The 27,997-nt window shown below is 49.0% G+C and overlaps 11 protein-coding genes across 11 annotated transcripts; 7 read left to right on the forward strand and 4 right to left on the reverse strand.

Annotated features, from left to right (window-relative positions):
* Window positions 1–245: 245 nt before the first annotated feature.
* On the reverse strand, window positions 246–519 carry N7520_004538 (uncharacterized protein; the record flags this gene model as incomplete). The annotated part of the gene is made up of 2 exons (XM_057138472.1): window positions 246–387; window positions 410–519. 2 exons carry the CDS (start codon window positions 517–519, stop codon window positions 246–248), a joined length of 252 nt encoding a protein of 83 aa, XP_056996679.1.
* Window positions 520–850: 331 nt separating this feature from the next.
* On the forward strand, window positions 851–2,695 carry N7520_004539 (uncharacterized protein; the record flags this gene model as incomplete). The annotated part of the gene is made up of 3 exons (XM_057138473.1): window positions 851–882; window positions 931–1,135; window positions 1,184–2,695. The coding sequence occupies 3 exons, from the start codon at window positions 851–853 to the stop codon at window positions 2,693–2,695; spliced, it is 1,749 nt and encodes a 582-aa protein (XP_056996680.1).
* Window positions 2,696–3,076: 381 nt separating this feature from the next.
* N7520_004540 (uncharacterized protein) lies at window positions 3,077–5,719 on the forward strand (the record flags this gene model as incomplete). The annotated part of the gene is made up of 4 exons (XM_057138474.1): window positions 3,077–3,320; window positions 3,379–4,295; window positions 4,345–5,155; window positions 5,208–5,719. 4 exons carry the CDS (start codon window positions 3,077–3,079, stop codon window positions 5,717–5,719), a joined length of 2,484 nt encoding a protein of 827 aa, XP_056996681.1.
* Window positions 5,720–7,088: 1,369 nt separating this feature from the next.
* Window positions 7,089–9,966, forward strand: N7520_004541 (karyopherin beta; the record flags this gene model as incomplete). The annotated part of the gene is made up of 4 exons (XM_057138475.1): window positions 7,089–7,128; window positions 7,226–7,284; window positions 7,396–8,199; window positions 8,263–9,966. 4 exons carry the CDS (start codon window positions 7,089–7,091, stop codon window positions 9,964–9,966), a joined length of 2,607 nt encoding a protein of 868 aa, XP_056996682.1.
* Window positions 9,967–11,568: 1,602 nt separating this feature from the next.
* N7520_004542 (40S ribosomal protein uS8) lies at window positions 11,569–12,265 on the forward strand (the record flags this gene model as incomplete). Its single annotated transcript, XM_057138476.1, has 3 exons — window positions 11,569–11,701; window positions 11,952–12,021; window positions 12,076–12,265. The coding sequence occupies 3 exons, from the start codon at window positions 11,569–11,571 to the stop codon at window positions 12,263–12,265; spliced, it is 393 nt and encodes a 130-aa protein (XP_056996683.1).
* Window positions 12,266–12,595: 330 nt separating this feature from the next.
* N7520_004543 (uncharacterized protein) lies at window positions 12,596–13,815 on the forward strand (the record flags this gene model as incomplete). Its single annotated transcript, XM_057138477.1, has 4 exons — window positions 12,596–12,631; window positions 12,698–13,020; window positions 13,121–13,690; window positions 13,740–13,815. The coding sequence occupies 4 exons, from the start codon at window positions 12,596–12,598 to the stop codon at window positions 13,813–13,815; spliced, it is 1,005 nt and encodes a 334-aa protein (XP_056996684.1).
* A 195-nt stretch (window positions 13,816–14,010) lies between these two features.
* On the reverse strand, window positions 14,011–15,171 carry N7520_004544 (uncharacterized protein; the record flags this gene model as incomplete). The annotated part of the gene is made up of 2 exons (XM_057138478.1): window positions 14,011–14,146; window positions 14,210–15,171. The coding sequence occupies 2 exons, from the start codon at window positions 15,169–15,171 to the stop codon at window positions 14,011–14,013; spliced, it is 1,098 nt and encodes a 365-aa protein (XP_056996685.1).
* A 1,600-nt stretch (window positions 15,172–16,771) lies between these two features.
* Window positions 16,772–18,589, reverse strand: N7520_004545 (FAD-dependent oxidoreductase; the record flags this gene model as incomplete). Its single annotated transcript, XM_057138479.1, has 5 exons — window positions 16,772–16,785; window positions 16,832–17,556; window positions 17,619–17,816; window positions 17,871–18,260; window positions 18,330–18,589. The coding sequence occupies 5 exons, from the start codon at window positions 18,587–18,589 to the stop codon at window positions 16,772–16,774; spliced, it is 1,587 nt and encodes a 528-aa protein (XP_056996686.1).
* Window positions 18,590–21,523: 2,934 nt separating this feature from the next.
* Window positions 21,524–23,052, forward strand: N7520_004546 (uncharacterized protein; the record flags this gene model as incomplete). Its single annotated transcript, XM_057138480.1, has 4 exons — window positions 21,524–22,030; window positions 22,086–22,327; window positions 22,389–22,827; window positions 22,885–23,052. The coding sequence occupies 4 exons, from the start codon at window positions 21,524–21,526 to the stop codon at window positions 23,050–23,052; spliced, it is 1,356 nt and encodes a 451-aa protein (XP_056996687.1).
* Window positions 23,053–23,348: 296 nt separating this feature from the next.
* N7520_004547 (uncharacterized protein) lies at window positions 23,349–25,116 on the reverse strand (the record flags this gene model as incomplete). Its single annotated transcript, XM_057138481.1, has 2 exons — window positions 23,349–24,776; window positions 24,835–25,116. 2 exons carry the CDS (start codon window positions 25,114–25,116, stop codon window positions 23,349–23,351), a joined length of 1,710 nt encoding a protein of 569 aa, XP_056996688.1.
* Window positions 25,117–25,666: 550 nt separating this feature from the next.
* Window positions 25,667–27,301, forward strand: N7520_004548 (phosphatidylserine decarboxylase 1; the record flags this gene model as incomplete). The annotated part of the gene is made up of 1 exon (XM_057138482.1): window positions 25,667–27,301. One exon carries the CDS (start codon window positions 25,667–25,669, stop codon window positions 27,299–27,301), a length of 1,635 nt encoding a protein of 544 aa, XP_056996689.1.
* Window positions 27,302–27,997: the final 696 nt, after the last annotated feature.

Here is a 27,997-nt window from a genome sequence, read left to right on the forward strand (position 1 = left end):
TTTCAAATTAACCATCTGCAAAAGGATCCACTCGTATCAAGTGCTACTGACTTCTTCTAATTAAAATCCTCCGATCGGCATTGATAGCCCTCACAGTTCAATATTCCCCGCAGTGCCGATCGCGCGTCACCGCGAGAAAAAAAAAACCCTCTCCTTCTCCTATTTCACGACCAAAACATTCCGCTCAAAGATTCACAACATCGCCTAGAATCACCTCAAACAAGAACTACAAAGTGCTTGTGCAATCACAAATCCGACAGTCCAACCAATCCAATTCGGTCGAAGCGCCGGGAACCTGGTCCTCCTGCAGGTACATCCGGGCGCTTCGCGTTCGTGCCCGCCCATTGGTCTACCTTGTCGCCCTCCCAGTGCCGGGAAATTACACATCTGCCAACATTCAGTTGCCTACCCTCTCGCGGTTCCTGAAGCATCCGCGTTCTGCCCCTGTGTCAGGTCGGGCAATGGGCGCTGTCCAGCTCCACTGAAACGGCTCTTGGACGCCATTAATAGACCTGTCATTGTCTGAAACAGGTACCGTTGATCTCTAGGGGTAATTATAGAAACTGTTTGTTGTTTTTTGGGCTGGCCCGGTCTCTTGTCACCTTTATATTCCTTGCATTGCGCTCTCGGGGATTTTTCTTCAAGTTATCTCTTCTTTCTTTTTGTTGCATTTTGCATTGCATTTCCTTTCTGTATACTACTGGTGTTGTTTTAGTCTTTCTTTTTGACTCCATCTTTGAGCACACTCGCTAGCATTTTCATTGCACATTACTTTCATTGTCCTTTGTCCTTCATTTCTGGGTGCATTTGCTGGCCCGTTGATTCTTTCTTTTGAGCGAGTTGCATTGCGATGAGATCGACTACCCTGATGACTTTTCTATTGTGAGTATGTCTTGGTCATAGATATCGAACAATGCTGATTTGGCTTAGGACCACCAATTCCGATATTTGGTCGGTAAAACTACTCGGATCATGGGACAATTTTACGAACCCTTATGTGATGGAAAGGGACAGGCGTGCCGGCCCAGGCCACTGGAAGGGATGTCATACCTTTACTGATATCATGGGCGATGGGCCCGATAAGAACCAATGGCGCACGGGTGGCTTGAAAATGGGAGCCACTTACTGGTATTATGTGAGTCGTCAAGACCTGAACATATGAATAAGCCTCTAATCTCAATAGTATCTATTGAATGACGACGTGGAGTCCTATAACAAGGCCGAACCCGTCACCACTAAATGTCCTCTTTTGCCGGGCCAACCTATCAATGTTTTGAACGTGCCCATCATTCTACCGGATAGCCACTGCCATGGTCGCTCTGCCAGTGGCAGCTCGCAGAAAGAAGACTACCGCACGATGAACCCCGAAGACAAATATATGAACCCGCGCAAGCCACCAAAGCCCAATTTGGCTCGTCTTCAAACTTCCATCCCCGATCCCACGCAATCATCAAATGCCCCCAGCGTCTCGCCTGGCGGGAGCTTTCTCCATCGGAGTGCATCTCAGCCGAATAGTGCAACCCGGAAACAGGATAAGTCGAAAGAGGGACGTTCAGCGTCTCCTCCGAGAGGTCTTGGCCTTCGCCATGCCTTGACTCAGAAGCGACCTGGGCCATCCCCGAGAGCGCAAGCTTTCAATGAAGCGTTACGTCAAAAGGCCCCAATCAATGAGCGCCGCGATATTCCTGGTATTTGCGTCAATTCTGGGCCGGCCTGTCCGTCAACCAGCCATTCCGACAATGCTATGTCAAGCATTCAGACCCGTCGTGCACTCAAGGCAAAGGCAGGGAACGCTTCCCAAGCTCGAAATCTGCTCACCGTGGAGACTCGTCCCCAGCACCGCAAGCCCAATGGGCAAATGGCTGCATCTGGCTCGGGTTCAGGGCCAAACGATAGGGTGCGCGCGCATGCTAGGAGCGGCTCTGACGACTTGACGCCTACTGGGCATGATATCAGCGATAAGAGACTGCCCTCCCTTCCCAACACACCTTCTTCCGTTATGGATGAAGCTGTGCGTGCTATCGATGAACGCGACAAAGCATTAGATGCAGCAGTGCTACATAGCCACTTCTCCAGCATGACCGCGGATGACTTTACCAATTCCCGCTTCGTGGCCGAACACAGCCGATTCTCGGAATGGAGCACCGACACAGAGACCGAGGACAGTTCCCCTCAGTCGATGATCTCCACTTCAACATTCCACCTCGAGTCCCGTGGGTCCCAAGAGTCTCCAGCCCCAGAGGAATGGAGAACTCCCGATCTCACACCCAACGACACTGCGACCAATACCGACCCCAACACACCCCACCTCACTGTAAATTCCAAACCCTCGTCCCCCAACTCAGCATCGGGTGATATCCCTCCGTGGCTGCCACAACTCACAGTCTCCCTATCCTCACCTCATTTCTCCGGCTCTGGTCTCGGAATCGACCAAATGGATGAAGTAGAAAGCAACCCGAAACGTCACGCCGCGTTATTCAGTGCGCTGGAATCCATGCAAGCGCTTTCCCTGACAGAGAGTCGTGACGGGTCCCCGATTCTTCTGTCAGAGAATGACCGACGCGATTCGGGGACGCATTCTCGGCGTAGCGATGCTGATTCCTTCCGCGGGAAGGCAACCATGCAGGAAATCATGGATGAACTCAGTTACCTGAAGAATATGATCCAGGCTGAGATGGACGGCGAACCCTTTTGAGTTATGTTAATCACTGCAAGTAGGTGTTGGTCACCGAGAACATATTTAAGTGTAGATATATAGAGTAAGTAGCACAAGACGTGCGAAGAATGAACACTGAAGCGAATAAAAAAAAACTTCAACTAAACCCCTGCACAGTATTGATTGAGAAGTACAGTATGAATTGACTGTATGATCATGGTTGCTTTGATCATTTCAAGTAAATCACCCTGCAGTCCAGCGGACAGCAGCACCCGCTAAAAAACATTCAGCGCGCCAAGAACGCTTAACCGCGATCAACAACTTCACCAAATCCCATCCCAACCCAAGGGACTCCAACAACCTCACATCCAAACCAGAATGGGCTGATTGAGTCCGATCGCCCAAAATTAATTCACGATAATGACAGAAGAAGCCCCCCAACTCACGCCCGTCGGGGAGAAATCCCTCCCGGCAAAATGTAAACCCAACACCCTGGCCTACTGTCCAACAATGGATCTGATCGCGCTAGCGACCGAGGACGAAGAACTACGCGTCTTCCGACTGAACGGGCAACGTGTTTTTGGGGGCTCATTCGGGGGTGATCCCTACCTTGGCGAAGATGAGGAGGACGGGGAAGTGAGAGCTGTAGCGTGGAAGGGGAATGGTTAGTACCAATCCGAACCAGCCGATATTGCACTTGATGTTGAACCTTACTTTTCTAGGTCGTTTGCTTGCTGTCGCGTGTGGGGATGGTACTCTACGTATTATCAGCGCGTATAGTGGGAAGACTGTGCATCATTTCCCCGTTCACCGCGCGGAGGTTTCGAGTCCGGATGCTCCTGTTTCTCCAAAAGTGACATGTCTAGGCTGGGGAGTGAATTTCACTGATAGCAACGCTGCCCAGAAACGTCTCCTTGACTCGGCTGGTCAGGTTAGTGTTGAGGATCTGCTAGCGCCAGGGATCCATCCCTCTAAGGCGGCTGCTATGCTGAAGGCGGACTTACCGAGGGAACTCGCTTTAATTGATATTGAGAGCTCGTTGCCGAAGCTGAGCACATTACCTGCGACTGGGGCTGAGGATGATCTATTCAGCTCGCGGGCGTCGATCGATGCTATGTTTCACTCTTCGGCGAAGGATGCAAGTGATTCGGTGGATGTGTTGTTTATCGGATTCGATGATGGGAGCGTTCATTTGCGGATTTTTGACTGCTTTGAGATTGGCAATTTTCCTGTTGGGGAGACGGTGGGTGTTGCTGAGTCGCGACGGATTCTTCGTCATGCATCGCATCCTTTGAGCTCGACGCATGCCTTGTTGGCGTCCGGGTCGTCTGACGCGCCTGTTGATCTTGTTACGCTTGATCTTCGGTTCATCACGAAGTCTGGTCGGTACTTGTCATTGCTCGCGTCGAAAACGACTCAGCTTCACAATCTACTTCGGTATATTGGTTCTGTGCAGCGGCAGATTGAGCTGGAGTGGAAGAACGCGCAGGAGCTTCCGGCGCGGTTCCTGCGGAGTGTCAATGAGGATTTACAGGAAAAGTGTCAATGTGATTTTGTCACTGCCATCTATCATCTTGTGGTTACTGGGCATTGTTTTGAGCCGATGAAGGAGTTTTTGGTGGATATTGTGGGAGAACGGGTATGCATAACCATTCCTGTGATAAGAGCTTTCTGACGATTAGCTACAGGGACATAAAAGATGGGAAAAGGCTGTCTCGGGTGGATATGAGAGTATCCGTCGACTAACCCATGAATGCCTTCTTCCTGCATTAGAACGGAGCCAGATTCTCCTGAGCCGACTCGTGGGATTATCAAAGTTCGCCAAGTTGAGCGACGTGCTCGGTCTGGATACTCACAAGCTCAATGCCATCGTTGAGACGCTGGATTGTCTACACCTCATCGCGCATTGCATTCTCAACAACGCGAATGAAGAGCTGGACCAGTTCGATGCATTCTCGCGATGGCTCAAACACGAAATCCTCATTTTAAACGCCGAACCCTTGTCTCAGACATCTGAAGAGCTCCTCGAGAAAAGAGACTTATTTGACGTTCCACCTACAGTGAAATACATCACAGGTGCACTCCGCAAGAGTGTCCTCCGAAATTTCATCCGCCAACTTCCCATGATCGGTGTTCCTCAACTACCTACACCTGCCACCGACAAATGGCTTCCTGGCGACCACGATCGATCGTTCTATGATAAAGTCAAATCATTACTTGCACAACAGCGTCATGTCCAAGCCGAAGGAGGCGATGGGACGACCGTTGATGCACCGAAACTGAATGACCTCACAAAACGACTGGGAATCCAGTTTGACAAAGTCTTCGCAGAGATCGCATTGACACAGCGAAGAGGCATTCTGCATCGATCACCCCTTACCCTCCATGCGGATTGTGATAAAAGCATTTTAGATGTCAAGATCTGCCATGAGGACGGCGAAGAGGGACGACCCTGTTCTATTTACGTCACAGCTCGGTCTACGACATCTAAGTCTCTAGGTATGCTCCACTCGTATATACCATGTTCTAATCTTGAAACTCACATGCACAGTCTACATCTACCGCGTCATCCTCGACTCCAGCAATGGCGTCAGTTCCACACGAAACACCTCTATCGCCACACTTGACCTCCAAGAAGGCGAAATCAAACAACTCCAATTCGTCGCCGACGACACCTTAATGATCCTCTGGTCTACTCCAGGCTCCTCCTATCTCCTCAATCTCCCTTTCCAACCCCACTCTGCGCAATTCTCTAAAAGAGACCAGTCGAGTGTGCTTGAATTTGTACCGTGCGACCCGCATCCCTCTGACTCGAAGCCTAGTGTACCAGCCACATCACTCAACGTGTCTGCGTTGTCTGAGGCCGGAATGGTGAGGCATGTATTTGCGCCATCAGGGCTGAAGGCGAAGCCCATGAGGATTGATGTTAATGGGCGGAAGGGGAGGAGGGCGGTTTGTGTGTTATATGGTGATGCGATGCGTTATGATGTTTTGGACTTGGATGCTGCTATGGAGGACGAGGAAGAGGAGGAAGAGGATGAGAATGAGAGTGAGGAAGAATGATCAATAGACTTATACCTTGGTAGGCGTTTAAAATTAATATTACATCCATGAATGGACATCAGCTACAGATTCCAAGCACTTTGTTTCCAACAATCAAATGATTTGACCGTGCTAAGCACTTACTACCAGGGCTAGAAGGTACATACAACCTCCAAGGCTAAATATAGTAGACACATAGATCGCTTCAATTGTAGCACTCATCTGAGTCATCTTGGTACCTGGACTCGGATACAATGTGCATTAGCGACTTTCTCATTGGTGCCTAGGTCCTTCTCATGAGATCACTTGAGAGGGATATTCAAAAGAATAGCCTGATTCTCAATATGTACATAGATACATGCACAATAGATGACGACATAATCTAGCTCTGTAGCTCTAAAGTATAATAGCACTTGATGACGATCTTCTGAACTATCTGCGTCCCTTACCTTTCCCTAGACTGTTCTAGAAATATTGTCCACAATTTTTTCTGACACATCCACTAGTCAGGCACCAAGTTAGGATTTTCCCCACTAGAAAAAAAATAGTTTGCGCCTTGTGTGTGCCAGGGCTAAATGGATCGGTCGCTGGGGCCACACGATGGACTGTGGGTGCTTCTTCAAGGAGAAAAACCAAAACAAGCAGAACTCTCATGGAGGGGCAAAGCCCCATAACAAAGAGAAACAAAGTCTATCAGCCGACACTATAACACCATTATATCATTATATTATGGGCGAGGTGCGTGATAATCTGATTGTATATGAAGATATCAATGGGATTGGAACCATTTAAATCGACAGGGATTGTACAGAGTAGTTACTAAGTTCATGCAGGAGTAAATCACTGATTAGTCAATGATGAATTTCGAGTGAAAAAAACGAAAAAAAAAGAAACAAAAATTATTTGCCTGAGGTTTGTATCACGTGAATCAGGCTTTCATCCCGCTGACTGACCAATCAGAGTTCGATTCCCATGAACTTCATCCCTCATCCTGTTCTTTCTGTCGTCCAGATTATCCTATCTCTTTCTTAAAAACCTTTTCAAACTCCTATTATCTTATCTTACGGAGTGACTGCCTAAATATTTTACATTTTTTCTTTACATTTAGGCTTGTATTGAAGGCACCTTTCCCTCTGTGTCTCATCGTGGAAAGACCTGGTGCATGCTTCGTCATATCCACAAAAACACCCCGTCCCTTCCCAACACCTAACAAACCTCTTCCTCTCCTTCCATCACATACCCACACTTTTTGGTGGACTGTGACTTGTGTGCTACTGATTTTCGTTGACTCTCGCGCACCAAGAGTCTTTTAATTCTTTTCTTCCAGCTTTTTCTTTTTTTTTCTCCCACCCTCCTACCCCCCCACATCTCTTCTCAACTGCCATCCACCATGGATGCTCGTCAGGTGTTAGAAAGCACCCTGTCGCCTGGTAAGTGCCTTATCTTGGTTTCCTTAGTCACTTTGTGAAATCTCTAGGAATTTCCCGGCTGCGAGAGCCTTCTGCTGACCTGACCATCTTTCATCAGATGCGGCGGCACGTTCCAACGCTGAGCAGCAGCTCGCCCACGCCGCGGAGGTCGACTTTGTAAGTGATCTCCCTCTTACCCTGTTTTTCTAAACCCTGGAAGAGGATAGATGATATCCTGCCAACTCCGAGAACCCCCCGCCCGCTAACATCTGTTTTTCTCCCTTCTAGGCTGCCTACCTTGTTACCCTGGGCCAGGAACTAGCCAACGATAACACCCCTTCCCACATCCGTGTTTCTGCCGGTATCGCCCTGAAGAACGCTTTCACCTACAAAGACACAGCCAAGTTGCGTGAGGTGCAGCAGCGATGGATCCAACAAATTCCCACAGAGACCAAGGCACAGGTCAAGGAGCTTGCCATCAAGACATTGGCATCCGATACCCGAGTTGGAAATGCCGCCGCCCAGCTGGTCGTTTCTATTGCCGCCATCGAGTTGCCCCGCAATGAGTGGCCCGATCTTATGAATATCCTGGTCCAGAACGTCGCAAGCGGATCCGACAACTTGAAGCAGTCCTCCTTGGCCACCATCGGTTTCATTTGCGAGTCTCAAGATGCCGATCTCCGCCAGAGTTTGATCGCACACTCAAATGCCATCTTGACCGCCGTTGTTCAGGGTGCTCGGCGCGAGGAGCCCAACATGGACGTTCGTTATGCTGCTATTGCTGCTCTCAGTGACGCCGTTGATTTCGTGCGCTCTAACATGGACAACGAGGGAGAGCGAAACTACATTATGCAGGTCGTCTGCGAGGCTACTCAGGCCGAGGAGGTCCGTGTGCAGGCTGCTGCATTTGGCTGCTTGAACCGTATTATGGGCGCCTACTACGATAAGATGCGCTTCTACATGGAGAAGGCGCTGTTTGGACTCAGTATTATGGGTATGAAGAGCGAGGAGGAAGAGGTCTCCAAGCTTGCCATTGAGTTCTGGTGCACTGTCTGTGAGGAGGAGCTGTCTATTGAGGACGATAATGCCGAGGTATGTATCAAGCGATCCGACTCCGCCGAATCTTCACCTATCCCGACTAACGCGATTATTTAGGCTGCCCAGGAAGGTACCGAGGCCCGTCCTTTCTTTGGTTTCGCTCGCGTGGCTACCCGCGAGGTCGTCCCTGTTTTGTTGCAGACTATGTGCCGCCAAGATGAGGATGCGACTGATGACGAGTACAACGTTTCGCGTGCTGCTTACCAGGCTCTGCAGCTGTACGCACAGTGCATTCAAGGTGATGTTATTCAGCCCGTTGTTGCCTTTGTTGAAGAGAACATCCGCAACGAGGATTGGCGTCGTCGGGATGCTGCCGTGGCTGCCTTCGGTGCTATCATGGACGGCCCTGAGCCCTCAGTTCTAGAGCCTTTGATTAAGCAGGCTCTTCCTGTTCTTCTGGGCATGATGGAGGACAACTCAGTCTTTGTCCGTGACTCTACTGCCTACGCTCTTGGCCGCGTCTGCGAGTGCTGCCCCGAGGTTCTGGACCCGGAGGTCCACCTGCAGCCCTTGATTTCTTGCCTCTTCAACGGCCTTGCCAGCAGCCCTAAGATTGCCAGCTCCTGCTGCTGGGCTCTGATGAATGTTGCCGATCGCTTTGCTGGCGATGGTGGCTCCCAGACCAACCCTCTTTCCAAGCACTTCGAGGACAGCATCAAGTCTCTTTTGACCGTGACCGAGCGTCAGGATGCTGACAACCAGCTCCGTACTGCCGGTTACGAGGTCCTGAACTCGTTCGTTATGAACTCCGCCCACGATAGTCTCCCTATGGTTGCTACTCTCTCAGATGTCATTCTCCAGCGTCTCGAGCAGACTATTCCTATGCAGCAGCAGGTTGTCAGCCCCGAGGACCGCATGCTTTTGGAGGAGATGCAGACTAGTTTGATCAGTGTTATTCTTGCCATCGTTCAAAGATTCGAGGTTGATATCAAGCCCCAGGCCGACCGCATCATGCAGGTCCTGCTCCAGGTTTTGTCTACCGTTGGTCCCAAGTCGAGTGTCCCCGATGTTATCTTTGCTACCGTGGGTGCCATGGCTAGCGCTCTTGAGGACGACTTCATCAAGTACATGGATTCGTTCACTCCCTTCCTGTACAATGCTCTGGGCAACCAGGAAGAACCTGCCTTGTGCTCCATGGCTATTGGCCTCGTCAGTGACATTGCTCGTGCCCTGAACGAGAAGGTCCAGCCTTATTGCGACACCTTCATGAACCTCCTGCTTGGCATCCTCCGTACCTCCACCAACCAGCTCAAGCCGGCCATTTTGGAGACTTTCGGTGACATTGCCCAGGCCATTGGAACCGCCTTTGACACCTATTTGAGCGTTGTTGCGGGTGTTCTTCAGCAGGCCTCTTCCGTCACCACTAGCTCTGACCTCCCATACGATATGGTCGAGTACATTGTCTCCCTGCGTGAGGGTATCATGGATGCATGGGGCGGTATCCTTATCTCCTACAAGGGCACCCCTCAAATTACCCAGCTCCAGCCTTACGTTGAGTCCATCTTCGCATTGCTCCACAACATCTCAAAGGAGGGTGACCGCAGCGAGGGCTTGATGCGCTCCTCCATGGGTGTCCTTGGTGACCTTGCTGATGCATTCCCCAACGGTGAGATCTCTGCCTATTACCGCAACGACTGGGTCACAACCCTTGTCCGTGAGACCCGTGCCACTCGCCAATACAGCCCGCGTACCATTGAAACTGCTCGCTGGACCCGTGAGCAGGTCAAGCGCCAAATCAACATGGGCACTGGTATGGCTTAAAATCACTCCCCCGCTTTGATCCCATTGGTGAACGAGCGAACCACGTCGCTGCTTCGTTCCAAGAAGACCTCAAGTCGTTGGAACGAGCCGGCGGGTCGGTGATGGGCTATGCCGTAACTGCGGTTTTAGTCCAGGCCACCCAAGTCCAGCGCAACCTGGACTGCCAATGGACGGTGAGGTTTTGTCTATTTGCTCGCAGGTGACAACCTGTTCTGCTGTTTGTCTTCAATGCCCATCTTCCCCTGCCCCAGAATTCAAGCCCGACATTCCCCTCCCATCCTCCCACAGCACTCGGCACTTTTTGTCGACCCCCAATTCCCTTGATGACGCCCTCGAACGATCCCCATTTCCCCTCCCGTCATGCCCTGTGCTAGTTTCTTCGTGATACAAACACCTTTTCTTATCTTTTCTTGTCTTGCCCTTTCCTACGCTGCTTTTTAATTAGACAAGACCCCTTCGCATCCTATAGCATTCCCCCTCATGTAGCCCAAGACCTCATGTATTCTCCCCTACCCCAACTCATGTATCCCCAATCATGTAATCCTTTGAACCATGTTCACCCTTTCAGAAGAAGAGTTGTTTCATGAAAAGCTGTTCGTTTTGACAACTACGTATATTCCGGCCCTTCTTCCTAACTCCCATGCCCAACCGTCACAGAGACTTGCACACCTTGTATGAAGATTTAAGTTTGGTGCTATCGATAAGTCTGACAGACTATATCTATACTTGAAGATTGTATGCCAATTTTCAGCTAGCTATGTACAACTGTAAATTGCTAGAGTAATCCACTTAATCTATATATTTTGGTAGATACTCCGATATTTACACCTTACAAGAGCTGGATAGTCAGAGGATAGAAAAAGCACGGTATTGACGTTGACCATGTCAAGTTGCTTCTCCTTGGGGAGGGATTCGGACCTGGGGGTCACTTTGTCCCATAACTTGAGCTTGTGATTCTAAAGCACTCCGGGATCATCAGTCCGGTCCCCTAAGAGCCACCATCATGAGGAAATTAATAACTACTTTTGCGACAGAAGAAAGTGATGATGATAAGGGACGTGCTCCGTACTAGCCTGACTCTGGTTACTGTGAAAGAAATAGAAACATTGACTGCCTTGGAGAATGAGCATCAAGTGCCTGAGGCAGCAAATCATGAATCTTTTATCACCACGTGATCTACGGGTAAAACTCTTACGATAAGGGTAAGAGCGGATCTAACCCTACGGACCCGCACAGTCATCAGAGCCCAACCTTCCATCTTCGAACTTTTCATTCCCTGACACGCCAACACCCGACGGAACAGTCACTCGAGGTATGTACGCCCTTCGCGCCCTCGCTTCTCACCAGCCTTTCAGCTAGTCTGGGGGAGCAATCATTCTGCATTTCTCTTTCCTCTTTTCACTTGAAATATCATAGGGGATACAGGGGCTGCAGGATGATACGCATCTCCCATCCGGCACAGGCTGAAGAACTCCTTTTCACAAGGAAGGGGCACTCTTTACGCTTGACGACTAGTTGATGGCTAACCGGTACTTCGGTTGAAGTAGATACCTCTTATCTTATACCCTCCGATTTGAGAATCTCGATTCCGACACCGCCAAAATGGTCAAGACCTCCGTCCTCAACGATGCGCTTAACGCCATGAACAACGCCGAGAAGGCTGGCAAGCGCCAGGTCCTCATCCGTCCTTCCTCCAAGGTCATCGTCAAGTTCCTCACTGTCATGCAGAAGCACGGTACGTCTCGTTGGCATAATGTCGCCTTTACTGAAAAACGCTTTGATCTTTTCCCCGTTTCGTCTTCATGTATTCTGTGTTGGCGGAGGATAGTCGGACTGATAACTAGGCGGATTGTTTCAACCAACCCACGACGTTTGCCTTTTAAGTGTCCGATAGATTGACGCGTTGATCTTACACGTTTCCAAAGCGTTTTTCAGTATTTGGCGACTTTTAAATCATCGCAACATGCTGACATCTCATCTTTCAGGCTACATTGGCGAGTTCGAGGAGGTCGATGACCACCGCTCCGGCAAGATCGTCATCCAGCTGAACGGCCGGTAAGTTTTCATGACACATGTTCATTATCTTCATCAATCTAATGCCATGTCTAGTCTCAACAAGTGTGGTGTCATCAACCCCCGCTACCCCGTCCAGCTCCGTGACGTCGAGAAGTGGGCTACCCAGCTCCTTCCCTCCCGTCAGTTCGGTTACGTCGTCCTGACCACCTCCGCTGGTATCATGGACCACGAGGAGGCTCGCCGCAAGCACGTTGCTGGCAAGCTCCTCGGTTTCTTCTACTAGATGGAGTCGTTTTAGAAACGAATTTCAAAAAAAAAAAGTTATTTTGACTGGAATCACTGCCACTTGGGCTGGACCCTGGGAATGTAATCTAATTTAACGGAGAATACCCGTGATAGTTTCAGAGTACATGGTTCACATTCCAATGCTAGGCGCTTCTAGTCAACCTTAGTTTGCTTGTGTAGAAGATCATAGGACATCTTCCTGTAGACTTTGCCGGGCCGAGGCTCACCTCCCTACCGCCCACTTTCTGCCCCTGATATGCTTATCCTTCCCCGCAACAAGCTAGTACTTACCATCCAACATACTTCTTTACTTGATTCTGTATCCACCATGCCGCTTGACACTATATATCTCACTCGTCATGGGGTATGTATTCTTACAAAATACCTCCTACTCTTTGAGCCACCAATGGCTAAGCTAACGCACTACTAGCACCGTCTCAATTGGACCATTGATGTCCGCACTGGAATCTACAAGTCACAATTTCCAACGCCAACAGGGAATCCCGCAGACCCGGCGCTGACATCCTATGGTATACGCCAATCTCATGAACTGGCTACACATATTGGCAGCCCGGGATTCCACCCAAAGCCCTTTCGAGTCTACTCCAGCCCGTTTTATCGGTGCTTGCAGACAATCCAGCCGTCCGTTGAAGAGCTAAAGAAACAAAGCCAAGGACATGCAGATAGTGAGACAGGCCTAGGCGCTATTGATCCAGCTTCGAATTTCGAAGTTCGGATTGAGAATGGCATTGGGTAAGTTGGCTCTTATATCACACTAACGCCTCCATGTGCACCTCGTCCCAGAGTACAGGATACATCAGGGCTCCAAAAAAGTAGCTAACAATAATCGCAGAGAGTGGTTCGGCCCAACAACCTTCTTTGAACACCCGCCTCATCCAACCCCCGAAACAATGCAGCAGCACTTCCCGTCCATTGTCCCACAAAATCCCCTAAGCATCTACAGCCCCATCCTCCACCCCTCTCGACAGGGTGAGACGATTCTTCAACTCCACAACCGCCTCGCAACGGCATTAGCTGGTATAATCGCGGATCTAGACGCTGAGATCACCGCCCTGGAGTCAAACACCCCATCGGAGCAACGAACTAGTAAATCGGTACTGATCTGCTCACATGCCGCACCACTTATTGCGATGGGTCGTGTATTGACGGGCCGAATGCCAGAGGATCCGTCCGAGGAGGACTTCTTCGTGTTCACGTCTGGGCTGAGCACATTTCGGCGGCGTACCCTTGACGCTGGGAATCATGTAAAACGCAAGAGTTCTCCGGATGATCTAGCTGAAGGGACGGAACTTTTTCGTGCTAGAGGTGTACCTGAGTGGATGGATAGTGGTGTTGGAGGTGGATGGGATTGTGTGAAAAATGGGGATTGTAGCTTTTTGAGTGGTGGTGCTGAGCGGGGATGGTGAGTCTTATTTTTTTATTGCATGGATTGATACTAATGCTTTTTACAGGCACTTCAATGGAGAGGAGTCTTTCGATACTGGTCCTATGGCACCGGTCTCGGGGTTACCTGCGACGAAACTCTGAATATGGTTTTTGTTGCATAGATATGTTTGCTTATTTTTCGAATTGAGCTTCATGTATATTGACTGGAACTAATTCCCAATAGATAGATGGTCTGTCCTTCCGAAAAACCTTCAAGCCTTCGAGTTTGGATTTCAATGAATTTTGTCATAGTATATACCATTTGGCCTTCCATTATTGGTACCTTGGAGATGGTGGTCAAATTTGACTTCCTGAGAACCGGTCCATTGACGCAAGGATTCGCTCAATACCAGCAAACTCGAGCTCTTGCAGGGTCTCTTCCCAAACTTGGTCCATCAATACCTCCCCTTCGCTATAAAACAGACCGGCAAGTCTATCCATGAAAAAAGCCACATCAGCTAATCGTAGTCATAGAACTGGGTGGGCTTACACTTACGGCGCATTTTGGAAGTTCATAATAAAGCAACCGTGAGAACCTTTGCCGTGTCGAAGGATAGCATCAACATAGGTAGCCGCACCTTTCTCCACGGGTCTACCAGCAATACCGTTGAAAATCTTCACGCCAATTCTCATAAGGCCGCTTGCGTCCCGTGCGAGGCTAGTGCCCTTGGTTAGTCCTGGTTCCACCATGCTGATGATAACATCATCAGGGCTGACTCTTTCTGCAAGCTGAACGATGAATAATTGACACAAAAGCTTTGAAACACCATATCGATCCATTGGATTCCACGGAGTGATGTCTGTGTCGTCAAGAGATGACAGCAGCGGCCGCATGTTCCGGGATGGAAACGAGCACAGATGCGCCATGACGGAGTTAACAACAGTGAGGCGCGGCGTGTTCCCGTCGATCGATTTGCCTTTCAAAACCGGAAGTAAAAGCACCGCCAGTAGCACCGTGCTGAAATGATTCACCTGGATCGCTTTTTCGTGACCGGTGGCCGCGGTAGTGAAGTATATCGGGCTGATGCCGGCATTCAGGATGACGAAATCGATCTTTGCTAGATCCTGTTGGCATCTGGAGACAAAGGTCTCAATGGATTGGTATGACTCCATATCCAGTTGCCAGACATCAACTTTTGCAGAAGAGCTGGCCTGGAGTTTGGCAGCTGCCTCAGTGCCTTTTTCGAGAGACCGCACTGCAATGACTAGATGCGATAGGCCAAGCGACAACAGTTGCCTAGCTGACTCAAATCCAAGCCCGGTGTTGGCCCCTGTAATGACAGCACATTTGCCCTCAGCGCTAGGGAAGGTATTTCGGTTGGGGAGTTCAAGATTCGTTCGAAATTGATTTCGAATAAAGACGGGTACGAAATTGGGAGGAAAAGGCGGCATATCCTTCGAAAGGACCGAAGTTGCATTATGCTCTTGGGTGATTTCATTCTCATTGCGACAAGGCATAATGAAGGGGGACCTCTTTTTAAATCAAGAGTGATTGAAAAGATTATTCCGATTAGAAAAGGACGAGACCAAGGTTAAATATTATTTTTTTGCTTTGACTAAAATCGTTCCAAAAAGGGCAACCGAGTTCAAATGTCTCCATAGAAAACCTCGACTCGTTATATGCACCGATAAAGACAGGATAATGTCTGCCGGGTGGGGCCTTTCCTATCTGGCCTGCCGCCGCTTTTACGAGTGGCCCCAGGCTCAGGATCACTGAGTAGACGTCAGCACGGGCTCAGACTCAGTGATCGCGCTCAGTGCGTGCTCAGTGAGTGCTCAGTGACCTGTAGAAATGCTTAGTGAGCACCCCTGATTCGTCCAATCAGCTTAGATCATCCCAAAAAAGACAGGCCCCACAAGGCCATTTATTCTGCGATGGGTAGTAGTGCGTTATTCATATTTAGGCTGCACTCGTTTCTGGAGGATCGCATGTCACCAAATAAATGCATTATGTCCATCAGGCGCAAGAAGCTAGAGAAAGCCATCTTATTTGGGATGGTCTGGTCAAAATTCCTTATCTTCTTATATATAGCGGGCGACTCGAGCTCGAAGTCTTAGCTATATATAGGCACCATGTCCCAATGCATTATCTATCTCATCGCCTCATCTAAACTTGTATTCCTTTCATTAAGCTGCCTCTATAGCTAGTTAAGTAAGATTCTTAATTATAGACACGTGGGCCCCGCGAGGATGTGGAATATGTAGGGTCTTAGGATATAGGAGAGAGACATGTCTAGATAGACCTAAAGAGGTTTTCTTATTGATAAATCAGCGAAACCCCGCGCAGGAAGTGCTCTCATCAACGTTGGCGACTCCCTTCGGTTCCTTTCTGGGAAACGTCTTCGCTCATGTCTGCACCGAATTATCCCCGTCGAAGGCCAGAACAAATCTCGACACACAATTGCGAACTTTTACGGCCCTCAAACGATACCAAGGTCTTGGATAGTAACGGCAGGGTTATTACTGCTTCCGAGTGGCACGATCAAACGGTCATCGTATAAATGTTTTGCTGCTACTTTTATTGCAACTTATGACTACTTTATTTAATATCTCCTACTCAGTCTCCAACTTAGTCTTCTACTTATTATCCTACTCGGTATCCTATCTAGTATTCTACCTTCTGTTATATCATATTAATCTAACGGTTAAAGGTCTTCCTAAACTTATAAATAGCGAAATAGAAAAGAAAGAGAAAAAAAAGGGAAGAGAAGAAAGATGAAGTGGAAGGAGAAGGGGAATAAGTAAAAGTCTAGTAGAGCTTTCGACCATATGTCTAAAAAGTCTATGGTATACATGTACCCAAGCCTCCCTTATGTTAAGCCCTATGTTCTAGATTACGTTGGGGTTAGGTAGGTAGACTAGAAGTTCTAAGGTTGGAAGGCGCCGGCGAAGGTGGTGTGGACTTGATGTATTGGAAAAATGAAAGTCATTTTACTGATTTTTTGAGAGAAGTGACAGTAGCAGAAAAGGGAGTGACGGAAGAAAGTCTTCTATAAATTCATAATTTTCGAAAAGTATTCCCTGACTGACGTCCCCTTGAGGCCGCACCCAGACCCAATTAACCCATCGGGCCTTAGAAATACGATTCCTCCCTTAGCGAAGTCAACTCCATACGCACCATGGGCCTCGCCGGTTGGGTCAAAGTACGTATCGCCAAACGGTTGCATGCCCAATGCTTCGTAAGGCGAGGACCCGGGGGTGGCACTAACTGTAATCCACCGCAGACCTGGATGGGAATACAGCTCCTTGTCGGTTTCCAGATAGCTCCGGAGTGCTTTCAGTGCAGACCCGGTGAATTCCACCTGTCCTGTGAATACAAAGACCCAAAAGTTTCCTAGATTGCGAGCGACCTGGTGGACGCTAGTCTTGTGGTTGATTCCAGGTACAATAATCTCGGCGTCAGGAGATCGAGTCCCCGGTTCGACGCCGAGTTCCCCCGACAGAGCCTGATTGACAATATTCTCAGGATACGAGATGCCCAACCCGGTGTTGAAAGATGCTGCCTGCTCGAAAATCTTTCCAAGGACGAGATATGGATCAGCTTTTTTATCCCCGTCATACCATGCTGGCCATTTGTGGGTCATGAGAAGGGAAATGTCCTTGTCGTATTTGATCAGTTTCTCAACGGCAGTCTTGCGCTCGGCAGAGTAGGTCTTCAGGACCTCTGGTTGAGTGTAGCCACGGATCTGCGAGGCTATTTTCCAACACAGGTTCACTGCGTCGTGAATACCGGTGTTCAATCCTTGCGCGGCGCCGCTGCTGTGAGTGTGGGCGGCATCGCCACAAAGGAAGACTCGTTCCTTAGTCGAGAAATCGCGGGCCATGCGCTGTCCAATTGTATACCTATCATTCATCAGCCTTTCTCCTTCTTTGACAAGATTGGCAGGGTCTATGATACAACTTACAGTGTCCACCAGTGCACCTCTGTGAATTTGACGTCGAATGGCTTCATGCCTTCGATGGCTTCCTTTACAGCGACCTCCTCGGTCACTCCCTCGGGATACTTCGCAGCGATCTCGGCAGTGTAAGCATAGCCTATGCGTGTCGCTCCATGATCCAGGGGCGCCCAGAGGATGTTTCCATGTGATTTGCTTTCGATGGCACTTTTATAATTGGCTGGTTAGAATCCATGTACCAGGAAATCAAGATTAACTCACCCATACGCACGATTGATGGGCATGTCCGTTTCCACGAGGCCATCAATCCGAATCCACTTGTCTTCAGATGTATCGCCATCAAAGGGGATCTCAGCATGTTTGCGGACAAAACTGCGACCGCCGTCCGCGCCAATGATGAATTTGCTGCGCAATGTCATAGACCTTTGAGTTTGTGTATCCACAAAATGAGATGTCACACCGTAGGCATCGAGTGGTGCAGCATCGTCGATCTCAAAGCCAGTGCACTCTGTTGACTGATAGTAGACGGCGCCGACGGACTTTAGTTTTTCACGGAGGATGGCCTCGGTATACATTTGTCGGAGAACGAGAGTGAAATCAAATCGAGTGCCCTTGATATTCTCCATGAACGTCCAGACTCTTCCGGGAATCCTTTTTTCAGAGTAGCTCAATGTCAGCATTTGCCTCAATTGATAACACATAAGGGTAAGGGTATCCTACTGCTGAATTCCATCTTTGTAGGTGACGCTTTCCCGGCACGCGAACCCCTTCTGCAGCATAGGTTGGATCAGGTCGAGCTGATCTAGCTGCTCCAATGTTCGGGGAAATAGAGCGATTGCCCGCCCAAAGGTTTCCTGCGTCTTGGTATCCTGCTTCTCAAGTACACATACCGACACGCCGAAGCGTGCCATCTGGTATGCCACCAAGAGACCGACAGGGCCACCGCCCACAATCACGACATCGTATTCGGTCGTAGTCATCTTTGTTTTGGAGGAATCAAAGAGTATCATGTTGTAATAGCCAAAAAAAAAACCTATAAAAACGAGCTTCCACTTGCTCGAAGATGTTCGACAATAACTTATAGAGTTTCACTTTGATAAGGTACCAAAACTCTTATGAAGGAAAAAATGCTATCTCTCATGGGCTATCGATCTCGCGATAATGTTCTTTTTTTCTCTTCTTCTAATACGCTCAGTATGCTCATGCCCGATGCTAAAATTAAATCATGGTCCCGTGTCGAGGGTCCAAAAGGTGTGTTATCAGGCAACGCAGAGCAGAAAGGACATCGGCACGTATGATTCGCCGGCCGTTATCGTTATCGGCGGGACTTACGAAGCACTGCGGAGGATTAAGCCTCAAGATAGCGGAGTATGGATGTGGTACTCCGTAATTATCTCCAGGTTTCTATTTCCATTCTCGGAGGGGGGCTAGAAGGACGCCGAGAATAATTTGTCGAATGCAGGTGTCAAATGAGATGAATGTCCATCCAGAATCAACAACGCATATTTCCCTTTCCGTTTAGGATGATAGGATAAAAAGTGCTTTTTGAGCGAATTGATACCAATCTCATCACTAATCCATCCCTTCGCGCTCTTATTAAGAATCCAAAGCGGTGGTTTTGAGAGCCAGCGCTCTTAAAAAGACCTTTACTTCCGGCTTACGTGAGGATCAGGTGATGCTCAGCGCGCGAATTTGATGCTTGTCATACTCAGGGACGTGCTCAATTTTACTCAGTGAGCAAAAAGCGGCAAGGGGTGAGCACTTAATCGGAAAAGAAAAGCCAAGAGTTGCCAGACATTATCCGGCATATATGTGAGTACACCCTATGTGGTGTTTTACCCTTTTATTAATGTCTCCGCATGTGTTCGCGCTAACCAAAAAGGGCAACCGAGCTGACTCCACTTATGAGATCAGCGCGAACAAGCCTGGATCAGTCATATTAAGTAAACGCCCCAGAGCTCGTTTACTCTTTTTGTGAAATTTCTCACGGATTATGAGAGCTCGGTTATCTCTCTCGTATACATATCAACTATTTCCAAGGCAATGGAACCGAGCACCAAATTTCGGCAGTTGTCTATGAACGACTTTGACCCCAGCGTCCGTGGATATTTAAAGTCCAGGCGATATGTCGTTAACAGGTCCATTTCCGGCTGTAAGGCATGCAAGTTGAAGAAGGTGAAGGTGCGGTTGTGGCACTTGGATATATCTGCTAGAGACTAAATAAGCCACAGTGCGACGAAGAAAAACCAATCTGTCGAAGATGTTTGAGAAACAGTAGGCAATGTGTCTACGGGCAGTCAGCTCAGGGTCAGTTCGGCCATTATGATAATATGGGACCATATGCGATGCTCACAAATTTTCAATTTGATTTAACGAACTTTGAATAGTTTTTGAAACTGAAGTCCTTCCTACTGGAAGTGAAGATTGCGGCACGCCAGTCATCGAACTATTGCAACACTGCGAGGACCACTGGGAAGACATTTTTCACATACCCCGCAGTAAAGAGATGTTACGACTGTCAAGGTCCAACTCCCTGGTTCTCAAGGTCATACTCGCAATATCTGCCTGTCATTGCCGAGCAACACATCCGGAAGTTCAGGCATATTATGTTGCCGAGTGTTACCACTACTTCAAGGTTATAGAAGCTTATCGAGGCGCATTAGCGACTCCAACGGAGTCAAGAAGTGTGACAGATGCGCAGTTGCTAGTCCTTGTTGGGGTGCTTCTGAATATCATCACCTTCGCACTCCCACGAGATGAAGTACCTCCTGATGGGGAGCCTAGCATGGAGTTCTCATTTGTTTTCAGCAACTCTGACGATCGTCTAGGTTGGATAACGCTACCCGCAGGTTTCCGATCCTTGTTGGTATCCATCTCACCCAACCAAGAAAAAATCATGAACTATCTCACCTCCATATTCCTAAAGGAGGCAGAGTCAATTAAGTTTATTCGAAGCACTGTTCTTTCTCCAGATGCAATTCCAGATCATTGGCTGAAGATATTTGACCTGTCCAGAGAAGATCAAGCCTCTGACTGCGAGTCCAATGATGTATATCGCTTGCCCTTGACAGTTGCGGCTAACATAAGATGTCTTGAGCCTATCCAGTCAAATTCCTTTTGGTACTTGTCGTTCCTGATGAAGATAGACTCTCGGTTTCGTGCGCTGCTATTCAGGAGGGAGAAGAAGGCCATGTGGTTGCTCGGGTATTGGCTAGGATTGATGTGTCGTTTTGAAAAATTATGGTGGTGTGAGAAACGGGCCAAGAGAGATTACAACGCTGTCTGTCTGTGGTTCAAGGAAAATGAAGAGCATAGTGACCCGGGGTGGTTTTGGCCAAAATTGATGGACGATCTTTTCATGGCGCCAATGTTTCCACCTCAAAGCTAGGACAAGCATTGATTGAGAATAATTCAAAGTGCAAAGTTTGAGCCTTAGCACCCTCATAAAGCGGATCTGGCGGACATTATCCTGTCTATATAGGTGCATATGAATAGATCTACTTCATCTCACCTGGCGAGGTCTTGAATTTAATGTTTATGCAGACACCGCTGGGTCATAAAAATTTCAAGAATGTAACCTAGATAGCAGACTCCCGGAAAGCTTCAATATTAGTGGACGCCCTTTCGATAACATCATGCCCGAGGCTAACCGCCTTGTGGGGCTAAAATAACCTCCGAAAGTTACGTTTGATTCAGAAGAAAAAAGCAAAAGTACATTACATTTTGATTTCAAAGCTGATAAGCCACTTAAAGGTTACTTCCCGCATTTATCCTTGGAACATCCGCAATTGGTTCTTTACACAAACCCAAGGCCCAAGCGTACGCCAACATTGACTACATGTGTCATTGCAGACCGCTTCAACATTGACACATTTCAACCACAGTAAAAGCTCGGCCAAAAGCTCAGATTCAAAATGGCAACAATTACTAGCACACAGACTCTTCCAAGTACAGCAATCGAACTTCCGACTCTCGGCCCCAACGCTGAACGTCGTAATGTCCACGCCTCGGACTCTCAACCCGAGGCAGATGAAGTGATGCAACAATCTCTCCTGGCAGACTCCCAAGTCCCCGACGGTGGCTATGGCTGGGTCCTCATCTCCGCATGCGCAGTCGTGACATGGTGGTTCGTCGGCGTATCCTACACATGGGGTGTGATGCAAGCCGCCCTAGTTGATGAACTGGGATATTCGTCTTCGACACTAGCATTCGTGGGATCATTATGTCCCGCTTGTATATCCTTGCTGGCCGTGCCTAATGCGACTCTTATACGCAAGATTGGCGCGAGAATCACAGCACTAATGGGAATTTTCTTGCTTGGGCTTGGGAGTATTTTGTCCGGATTTGCGGTGCATAGTGTTGCGGGGTTGTTTATGACGTGGGGGTTTGTTGGAGGTCTGGGGACTAGTTTATGTTTTATGGTGAGTTTTTACTGTCTTGTGGAATGGAAATATGCTGATTGGTATCCTCGGAAAGGTCGTTTCTGTGACACCGGCGCAGTACTTCAAAGCTAAGCGTGGGATCGCTAATGGGATTGTTTATGCTGGTGGCGGTCTTGGTGGTACGGTTATCAGCTTCATTCTGAATGCGCTGCTGGAGAATGTTGGAATTGCCTGGACATTCAGAATTCTGGGGATCATGATTCTCGCTACGGGATTGCCAGCTGCGTACCTGATCAAGGAACGAGCCCCGATCCGTCCAACAAAGATGGTTGAGTGGTATGTCTTCTCTTACGGTCCCTTTCAATTGCATTGACATATACTGATACGTTGATTCCAGGAGTCTCTTCCGTGATGTCCGGTTCGCAATGCTCTGGCTTACTGGCGCCATCGGCACATTCCCTCTGTTCGTGCCAGCCTTCTTCCTCCCCCTCTACACAAACTCCTTAGGTCTCCCTTCTAGCGCTGGCGCTGGTCTAGTAGCGGCCTTCAACTTTTCCTCCGCAATTGGACGTCTATCCTGCGGTTTTGCATGTGACAAGTTCGGCGCCATGAACACTCTATTTATATCATTGCTGCTCAGTGCCCTGAGCCTTTTTGTGCTGTGGCCCGTCTCCAACTCCATCGGACCACTAATTGCCTTTGTGGTTATTAATGGATCTGCCAATGGCGGTTTCTTTTCTACTATGCCCACCGTGGTTGGGAATGTGTTTGGATCGGCAAGAGTGTCGGTTGCGGTTGGAATGATCGTTAGTGGGTGGCTTGGAGGATATCTTATGGTAAGTTCTTATTATGGACGATTTTACTTGATTGACATCTAATATGCGGTTTTCTAGGGAGCTCCGATTGCTGGTTATATCCTGAACGCTTCGGGTGGAGAAGCGGGTGGTGTTGGTGCTTATCGACCTGCCATCTTTTACGCTGGTTCAATGGCGACGGCTGCTACGATTTTGGCAGGTATAGCACGCATCAAAGTTGACCGGAGACTGAAAAAGACGGTTTGAGCGGTCAATCGTTGATTGAATACAAATAAAAGCCCGGATTTAGTGATTTTTTTTTTTTAAAAATTTATTTCTGTCTGTAAGTGGTGAACATAAAAGTCTTGATATGTAGCACTGGGATGATGCATATCAAACAAAAGGCATCAAATCTGATCACCCGGAATTTCGCTGAAAGATAAACTGGCAGATGGGCAAGTGAGCTTGACCTTGTGCACGTAAACGCAATAATAGGGTATCTTTGAAATTCAGCGTTGGAAAAATGTAAAGCTAGAGGCTGTTTTGCTGATATGCGCAGTAAATCAGGTGCGCTCCTGAGTTTGATCTTCAGTCTGAGATTGCTGAGCTTGTTCTTGCTCCCGTTGGCGCTCCCGCTCGCGCTCCCGCTCGCGTTCCTCCGCCTGTCGTACACGTTCAGCTTCAGCAGCGTTCCGTGCCTGGACCTGCCGTTCACCGATTCCTGGAATAAGGCTTGCAAGCAGAAGCACAACAGATCGCTCAGCACGCCAAAGATATTCACGGATCTCGTCTCCGGTGCTCATAGGACGAGCGCCAGGCTGATTGTTGGTATTCTGCTCCGCTGTGGTCCGTGCAGCCTGATCAGCCGGGCCTCCCACGTGAGCAAGGCCCTCCAGGTGACGCTGAATTGGAGCGACAATCATGCCATAAAGCCGTTGAGGAATCTGAGAGTCCGAAAGTAAAGCGATCAACGCAGCCAAGGTAACAAAGAGAACGCGAGTCCAAGTGCCAGATTCACTGATCATGTAGATGAAGAAGTAAAGTCTAATAAACAGCCAAACCTGGCGAACATGACGTACAAAAGCACCAGCGTTGGCTGGTTCGTTCCGCCGTTGTGGTTGGTTGACGATGGCTTGATGCACGGCATTTTGCACAACATCAGCTGCATTTGGCTGGTCTGCCCTAAGGGCAACGTTGGGTTGAGTGGCGGTAGGTTGAGCAGCGGTGGGTTGAGTTGCAACAGGGGCAAAGTTATGTCCACCCACGGCGACATGGTGAGGATTGGGCCACGAAATCGGTTGAGAATCCATCGCGGCTGGGTGCATGATCATGACGTTTAAACCTTCAGGAGAGGTAGCAATGTAGACATGGGGCCCAGTTGACTCCGGATGGGGATGAATGGCAATGAGGCCATCAATATGATTGTAGATATTGAGGACTCGGGTAAGCAGCTCTTCCAGTTCCCTGATCCTATTGCTATATCCAGGATGCGGCCTTCCGCGCCGATAAATTCGCTGCACATGTATGCTCTGCATGAGATCAGAGCGTAGACGGAACAATTGCTCCAATGAAGGCATACGGCCCACAGACATGTTCTCCTCTATGAGCTCCACCTGCCTTTGAAAGGCCGTGAAAGGAAGATTCCGACTTGCAGGGCGCGAGGAAGCAGCGCCTTGTTGCAATATTGCCGAGGTGAGAGCGAATGGTGTTGCATCGGCAGATAAGTTCCAATGCGCAGGAGGCGCATTCAAGAATTCAGACGAGCCAGATAGGGTTGAAGAGCCGTTTAATTCAGTGGAAGCAGTTTGTGCTGCATCCAAGTTTGCATGTGCCAAGAATAAGGGATCATTAGGCATATCTAAGATGCTCGAATATTCTATGACCTCGGGAGCTTGATAAGTTGTATGATAAATTGGAGTTGAAGTGGTATTCGACGACACGTCCGATACAGCGGGGGGTGGCAGCGCTAAATGGATTGTGTATTCGTCTCCCTGTGATTGAATCTAATCAGAGGAGATACGGGACAGATTTATCGAAGGCTAAACTTACCTCCGCAGCACCTAGAATATCCCCGAGGGTCAGGCGAGAGTCAGATGCGAGAATAGATCTTCCAGCGAAAATCAGCCTCTGTGTCTCAGGGGGTGGATGCGTTGGGATGCAGTCCATGATTTGCAAACGCAAGCTCGCAGCTGTGGTGTTCAGCGGTAGTTCATTTAATGTGAAACGGACCGGAAACGAAGGGCATAGGATGTGTATTTTGACCTTGCGTTCACTAGGGCTGGAGGGCTGAGTATCCACATCTTGCGGTGAAGCCAGACTAGGCGAAGTCATCTTGAGTATTTGGGATACTATCGGTGGTACGTTGATCAAAGGATCATATTCTGTAGATTTGTAGATAAAAAGGGCAAAGTGAAATGCCGCAGGAAATCCACAGAGAATAAATGGCAATTCGGACGCGTCTGATATTGCAGGGAGTGTTGATTTAACCCCGCAATTGAAGTATTGAAGCCCAGCTTGATCTGGAGATCTGGCCAAGACTGGGGTTGATAACGGGAAGGACGTCTCGCAGTGTCACAGGTATGCAAATTGATTTCGGTGGATGAAGATGTTTGCAGAAGAAATTGAGCTGAACAGGCACTGAGAAACGCTTGAAAGGACGAGGGAAACTGGTTATGGATGGGAATATCAACACTATCAAGTGACAGGACGATTCCCATATGCCCGATCATGCCGGGCGGTGAGACTTTGGCGGTGAAATTCGGGCCAAAGGCGGTGAAGAACTAGCGCGGGAGGAAAACATCGTGCCTAGAATCCCTGAATAAAGCCTCAGGGCAACGAAGATAGCCTTACCAACTCTGATCTTCATGGATTGATTTTCAGCATGGCCAAGCGCCTTCTGTATCACTCCATCTCCCTCCACTTCCCTTCTGCCCCGGTGACTGGGGGTGCTGCGTCGATGGAGGTCCTCTCCTTCAGGGCCGTTGCCCGTAACAAAGCCACTGTTCGGCATTTCTCATCCAAATCATGGCGACAATACAACAAAGATAATAATAATTCAGAAAACCCCAAGTCTGGCTCTTGGTCCCGTCTTCGATTTGCCCTACGCAACACCAAGGTTGAATGGTACCCGATCCCTGTCGGTCTCGGAATTGGCTTACTGGGGTTACTGCATTTCTACAAGGCTCACCGAGCTGACCGGGATCGTGCTTTACGTGAGGAGGCTGGAGAGGACTGGGAAAATGGAAGCCGGCCCCCTCGTCGCCCACGAGTTGTCCCAACAGGCTCCTGGCAGGTGCAGTTCATGTCGACCTTACCCCTGAAGGCCATGTCACGGTTATGGGGTCGATTCAACGAGATTGAACTGCCTTATTACTTCCGTGTACCAGGATTTAAGCTGTACTCATGGGTTTTTGGTGTCAACCTCAGTGAAGTGGCAGAGCCAGACCTGCATGTTTATCCGAACCTGTCAGCCTTCTTTTATCGCAAGTTAAAAGACGGCGTGCGCCCCCTCGACCCCGACCCACACGCTCTCATCTCTCCGTCAGATGGCCGCATTCTCCAATTTGGTATTATCGAGCGGGGGCAGGTGGAACAGGTGAAAGGCATGACATATAGCTTGGACGCTTTGCTAGGCTCAGCCACACCTTCTCACGCCGACCATAGTAATCGATTGACCGATGACCACCCGGAGCAAGATGAGAAAGATGTTACCAACATGAAGTCAGACGAGGAGTTTGCCCGGGTGAACGGAATCTCTTACACCGTACCAGGTTTACTTTCCGGCAATACTGATGCACCAGCCAAACGACGGGCGTCAATTGATGCATCCACCACATCCAAAGTTACATCGGAGATACAAGTACAGGAGGAGCTAGCTCTCGGGGATGGCACACCATGGTACTCGCCTAAAAAGGCCGCGAACCATGCACTTTTCTATTGTGTGATCTACTTGGCACCCGGAGACTACCACCGCTTCCACTCCCCTACCGCGTGGGTTGTGGAAAGTCGTCGCCACTTTGCAGGTGAGCTGTACTCGGTCTCTCCCTACCTACAGCGTCACCTTCCCGGCCTGTTCACCCTCAACGAACGTGTGGCACTGCTGGGCCGCTGGCGATGGGGCTTCTTCAGTTACACGCCAGTGGGTGCAACGAACGTGGGCTCGATCAAAATCAACTTCGACTCGGAGCTACGCACCAATAGTCTTCTGACTGACACCGCCGCGGACTTGGCAGCAGCCTTGGCAGCCAAGCGCGGCGAGCAAGATCCTGGCTTCGTTGAGGCGACCTATCGCCACGCCAGTCCCACCCTTGGAGGACATCCCTTGCAGCGGGGTGAGGAGATGGGAGGTTTCCAGCTGGGCAGTACTGTTGTCCTAGTGTTTGAAGCACCACTGAGCTCCCGTCCCTCCCCAGATGCAGGTTGGCCTGACCAGAAGCAGGGTGACGGATGGACATGGAGTGTTGAAAAGGGTCAACGAATTAAAATGGGTGAAAAGTTGGGGTTTGTAAGAGAGTGAATACTGAATAACCCCCTGGAGTTGCTTCTAAAACTAGAGTTGTAATATATCCCCGTGCTCTTTCTGTTCAAAATTTTAGCTCTTTAAGTTACAGCTATTTTACCCGATGATCTACATGCACGGACCCAATCAACGTGCTGACATGATCCACCATGATTTGTTGCTGATAACGGACTTGCATTGCAGCCTACAGGACCCACCAAGTATTAAGCACATCATTTACGCCACTCAAGGTTCCTTAGAATTTACTTCTCTTATCTTCTTTCTTCGTTACTCTTTATCTTAGGGAGTACTCTGCCTATATGTCTAAGAGAGTAGCAAAGAAGATAGCAAGGAAGGTAGGAGATATGGAAGGAGACTGGGTAGGAGACTGGATGGGCACATAATTGGTGGATATCATTCTAGGCGCCGCGCGACAGGCGTGGCGGTAAGCCTCTAGTTTACGAATTCCTTCAGGCCATGAATGGAAGTAATTTAAAAGTAGCTAATTGTAGGCATAACGCGTATCACGGCAGGTGCGTCTGCTGTTCTATGCAATAAACTTCCGACGGTCACTATATGTAGGCGGGTCTTTGTTACGGAGTTTTACGGTGGCCAAAAGTTCAAGGAATCTTGGTTGACAAAGCTCCGGCCCAGTTTTCTCCCTCCCTCCCCCCGTTTCGTCATCTTCTCCCAACCCCCAATATTTGGGCGCGG

The sequence above is a fragment of the Penicillium odoratum genome (assembly GCF_028828045.1).
Source record: "Penicillium odoratum strain IBT 22623 chromosome Unknown utg000004l_segment0_segment0, whole genome shotgun sequence".
Taxonomy (NCBI): Eukaryota; Fungi; Ascomycota; class Eurotiomycetes; order Eurotiales; family Aspergillaceae; genus Penicillium; species Penicillium odoratum.